Source organism: Capricornis sumatraensis, chromosome X, assembly GCF_032405125.1.
Source record: "Capricornis sumatraensis isolate serow.1 chromosome X, serow.2, whole genome shotgun sequence".
NCBI classification, from domain to species: Eukaryota; Metazoa; Chordata; class Mammalia; order Artiodactyla; family Bovidae; genus Capricornis; species Capricornis sumatraensis.
Window position 1 is genome coordinate 74812588 of NC_091092.1, and position 5426 is coordinate 74818013.

Here is a 5426-nt window from a genome sequence, read left to right on the forward strand (position 1 = left end):
CCCTAGCTCCCCTGGGCAAGGCAGGAGCTCTATCAGATCATTGTTGTTTCAGGGTTACAAAAAAAAAAAACAAAAAACAAAAACAAAAAAAACATTGCCAACACTTCTGGAGAAATGGTGATGTTTGATGCTCCCTAGGTAAAAGCCAGCAGATAAGGCTGGAAGCTTGCCGAAGGGAATGAAGTGGGGAAGACTCATAGCACAGAGTAGGGAAACTGGACAGAAACGCAAATTCTACACCTACAGCTCTCATGGAGCCTGAGTGATGGAACAAAGGAAAGCCTGGAGAAATTTTAGCCTCACTTTCATCTTCTTTTGGAAAGCTGTTGTCTTAAGCCCCTCCCAGCCTGGCATATAGCCATTCCTTGTACTTTTGAGAGTCAGTAAATTTGAGTAAGGACATAGCAAAGGCCTGTGATGCTATGCACTGTAAACAGTATGCGTTGTATCCAAAGGCAGCCTCTAATCCTAGCTCTCATTGACTGGCTGTGTGACCTTGGGCACCTTACCTAAGCCTCAGTTTCCCATAGTATCAAATGGGACTATTAAAATGCTTATTGGAGAACTGGTGGTGAGATTGGAGCTAAAGAAGATGAAGAACCCAGCACAATGTCTGGCATAAATTTAGTATTAAAAATGTTGGCATCTTTACATTATGGTTGGTCCAGATTCTACACCTTCCCCTTGACAGGTTTCTCTCTACTGTTGCCCCCAGAAGAACGGATGTACTTGAGGATCCAGAAGTTTAACAATTCCCCCAAAAAATCAGAGCAAGAAAAACTTGGGACTTATCTGCTTGCCCCCTTCCCCCACCCCACAAGCATGTACAGACTAAGGGTCCAAGGAGGCTGAATAATGAGAGGCTCTCAGTTTAGCTTGGAAGTCGTACACTATTTCAAGGTCCCAGATTTTTAGTTGAATATTCTCCTGCCTCACAACTCCACCTCCATCCTATTTTAAAGAACCCCTTCAGTTCTCCAGTTACACATTTTCTTGTCACTGGAAATTCCGCCCTTAGCCTTTAGTTTTCCTGGGAATGCAACGATAGGGGAGATCTCTGAGACTCTGGGGCGCTATCGCCCTGGCAACCATGGCGTGCGCCTGCGCAGTGACTTTCCCAAGCAGGCAGCTCCAGTTTGCCTTCTGCACTGCTGCTTGACTTGGGGCTGAAAGAGTGTATCTCCCCTCTTCCTGTCCCTTCTCCCCCGTTAGACGATTGTGTTGTTTTCTTCTTGAGACTGACAAAAATGTGAGGAAAGTCCTCTCTTCCATCTGATAGGAGGTGGCAGTTGAGGGTAGCCTCTAGTGATTAAATGGATTAAAGGGCAGAAAGCTTACGGATGCCAGGAGGAGACAAAGCATAAAACCTACACCACTGATAGGCAGCCCCCTTCTTCCCCTGCAACCTTGCGTTAGAGGTGACTTTAGGTATAATATACTACTAAGCCAGGGCTCCCTTACAGGAATTGTTAGCTGCTGCTGCCAGCTCTCTAGGGGAGAGCTGCGAGCAGGGTTAGAAGCTGTGAGATCCCGGATCTGGATGAAGAGAACCAAAATACTAACACTCACCTTAACGTCTTGAGTGCAGAAATAAACAGCGCAGCCAAGGTTGCCATTCAGAGTTCCTCCACGTGAACTGTTAGGTCTGACGGAGATGCAAGACTAGCTGCCTTCAGGAGAGCCATTGTTGATTTCTAAGACCCACTTTCTGAGAATATGAACCTTTATTATCTCTGCCACAGGCTTATCTCTCTCACTCTGCTCTTAACTTCAACTTTCCTGAGCTTCATGTAAATCCCACGAAGCAATTTTACATACTGCCCCTGACTTCATGGACTAGCCCTCCTTCCCTCCCTCTTCCCAACCTCGGGTCTTACAATAGAAGTCACTAAAGGTTAACTCGTCCCTAGCCCTGCATACCACCTCATCCTCCCCTGCCACCACCTCTGACCACTCCTCCATTTGTGTGACATCCCTGTCCCTTCACTGTCCCCTCCCACAACTTGCAGTTTAGTTGGGACTTACTCCTGCAAACTCTCATAGATCTCTGAGCTTACCCCTATTATACCACTTGCCACAGCAATAATATAATTGTTGGTTTACTTTCACAGACCCTCCCCCCTAAGCCCTGGGGCTCAACTGTCTCTTCCTCAGTCTTATATTTCCAGCATAAAGCACTGTGCTTAGAGCATGGCAGATACTTAATAAACCTTTGTTGAATAAAATAGTACTTAAGCATGGAGACTAATTCATTGAACTTTTATTTTTCACTACACTCTGGAACCACAAAGCAAATACAGGTAAAATGCCAGTAATTAAAAAAAAATAAAACAGTAGACACAATGGGAGAACATCAACAGACCAATGATTTTGTGTTTGTTTTTCTTGTGTGTATATTATCACTGTTGTTACTTAACTCCAGTATGAGACCATTTCATTGATTATTTCAAATGGTTAAAGAAAAGCTATATATTTTCTTCCACATCATAGAAAGATGTAAATATTACCAATACATTTTATGCAGCCATATGAACTTTTATAATGAAACAAGACAGGAATGACAAATGAGCAATTCTATTTTTAAACACTGATCATGAAGCTAATTCAGGGTATATTAAAAGGAAGAAAATACTATTAGAAATGGAACACAAATAGCAAGCACAATGTGTACTTTTCACCCCAACCCTGCCCAATTTCTGATTTGGGGCCCCAGTACCCATCTCCCCGGGCCCCTTTAATTGATGCCACCTAACTGAAATGACACACTTTCTTCAGACTTCACATGGGGCCAAAGAAGAACATGGCAGTTGCCTCAGATCTGGCTCTGGCCTCCTCATCTTCAACAGCCTCCCTATATTGCTCTGGCCAATCCTGTGGTTGCTTTCTGTAGAGCCTGGCCATATACTCCAGGGCTTTCATTTTGGTGGTTTCAAGGTGAGCTCGAGGACCCCATAGAAGCTCATATTCAACTGGATTAGAATAGGAGAGTGGCCTGCATTCCAAGTAGCGCTGTCTCATAAGTTTGCAGGTGATGGCATGCTTTCTCCCTACATCCACACCAAATCTCCGAAGCAAATTCCAGACATTGGCCTCTTTGACACGGTTGCCCATCAGGAAGATCAAACCCAGGATTGGCATCACATATTCTTGAGTGGGTCTCCCCAGGCTCTCTAGCATCATTTGCTCTTCTTCTGATTCTGGTTGCTGGACAAGGAGGTAAATGTGCTCACTGGTATCAACCTCAATCAGAGAGAACCCATAGAACAGATCAAGTATTAGAGTAGCTCGACTGAGGATATTTGGAAACACATCCTCAAATTCTTTGCCAGTGTGAGCCAATAGCTCATCCTGATGTATAGGTAGCAACTCCTCTGTGACATTAATGGCCAACTGGACCAAATCATTTGCCTTATCATTCATAGTGTCTTCTGACCAGAACTCTAAGCCAGCAGCCTGGCTTCTTTCTTTGGCCTTGTCAGCTTCTAGGGCCTTATTATATTCTTCTGGCCAGCTCCAGGGTTCTTCATCATGGGCCTCTGCCACAAACTTCAGGGCTTCCATCTTTGTGATTTCTTTGTGGGCTCTAGAACCCCACAAGAACTCAAATTCGAGGGGATTAGTGCCATAAACTGGCCAGTACTCCAAGAATCGCATACGCACAAAGTCAGTAGTTAGGAGGTTCCTTGTGTTCCCAAAGGGGATATTGATCCTCTGGGGCTCACCTAATACATCAACCTTTAGCAACAGATCCCAAATGGAGGTCTCTCTTGCTCGGTTACCATTTAGGAGAATGTGACCTAGGACCAAGGCCAAGAGACCTGCCTTTGGCATGTCCAGGGATTCTGCTATCCAATCATTGGTCTGGAGACCCCGTTTGCTGATTAGGTTGTAGGTGTCAGCTTGGGGATCAAGAACCCTCAGATTCAACCCAAAGACCCGATCCAGATGGGCTGAGGCTCGTCTGAGGATCTCAGGGAACTGATCTGAGTATTCTCTGAGGAACTCCAGCATCTCTGTCTGCTGAATAGACCCCTCGATTTGGCTTTTCATGCGCATGAAATTCACCAAAGCAATCGACCTGTCTTCTAGAGGATCGTGCACCCTGAGCGCCCCCAAACGTCGGGACTGCTCATCAATCAGCACATCGAGGTCTTTTGGGTCCTGCGCAGCCTGGGAAGCGCTGGCAACCTGAGGGTCGACCGGCGCCTGAGGGCCCTGGGGGGCATCAGGAACTATCATGGAGACGGGGAGCCCAGAGGCATCAGTAGCCTGCATCTCACCATGGAAGTCGCTGTAATCTGCAGTGGTCTCTGCGCTGCGGTGACACGCATTCTTGCTTACCAGAGACATGGTTCCAGGAGACAGGAACGGGGAGGTCTGCGATCCGTCAGAGAGAGGATGGTAGGTGTGTTGGCGCCTCAGCACAAAGCCAAAGCCAGAGGCCCGGGAGCTGGGCGGGTCCGAAGTGACAGCTGGTGAGAGGAGCTATCTTCCTACACAAACACCAGCCGGCAATGACCGCATACTTCACAGAGCTAGGGTTTGCCGCAGCCTACGCAGGCGCAGTTGAGTTCTGCGACGTGGTGGCCACGCCCCGCTCTAAGTCCCACACGCCCGCCCCCTACTTCTGCCTGGCCCAAGCTGCTGTTGGAGTGGTTCCTGCTACAGTCAAACTTGTTAGAGAGAATTCATGAAAGGGGGTAATAAACAGAGGTAAAGCAAAAGGGTAAGGGATGGGGGATGTTCAATGAAACACCACAAAGTTTTTCTGTGAGGTGTAAAGCTAATAGGCAATAAAGGATTTGGAGGGGAGGATACTGAAGATGAGAATTATTTCACAGATTCATTAATTCATCCACTCATTCAGCATATATTTCTTGAGTATGTGTCATGTGCTAGGCACAGTACTGGGTACTAAAGGCACACCAGAGTACAAACGTAATGATTATCCCTTTCTGTGTAGAGCTTACATTCTGGAGTAGGATCAAACTATGGTAATAATAGTGGAGTACTTGCTATGTGCCAAACACTATTTCTGGTGTTTTCACTTATCTCATTGAATCACTTAATCTTAACTATGAGGTAGCTACTCTTAATGGTTCTCATTTTACAGACAAGGAAACTGGGTCAGAGAGGTGAATTTACTTGTCCAAAGTCAGGCAAAAACAAGTGGAAGAGATCAGGATTTGAACTTGTCTGTCAGAGTCTCAATAAAAGTATTTTCTCTCATACCATCTGCCCATCACAGATGATTGCTGCTGCTAAGTTGCGTCAGTCGTGTCTGACTCTTAGCGACCCCATGGACTGCAGACTACCAGGCTCCTCCATCCATGGCGTTTTCCAGGCAAGAGTACTGGAGTGGGTTGCACATGCCTTCTCCATCACAGATGATTAGCCCTGTTTATTTAAGGCACTAGTAATTAAAG

At 46.1% G+C, this 5426-nt stretch overlaps 1 protein-coding gene across 1 annotated transcript; it reads right to left on the reverse strand.

Annotated features, from left to right (window-relative positions):
• Positions 1-2778: 2778 nt before the first annotated feature.
• LOC138072008 (melanoma-associated antigen E2) lies at positions 2779-4350 on the reverse strand. The gene has a single exon (XM_068963367.1). It carries the CDS (start codon positions 4348-4350, stop codon positions 2779-2781), a length of 1572 nt encoding a protein of 523 aa, XP_068819468.1.
• Between the last annotated feature and the right edge of the window lie 1076 nt (positions 4351-5426).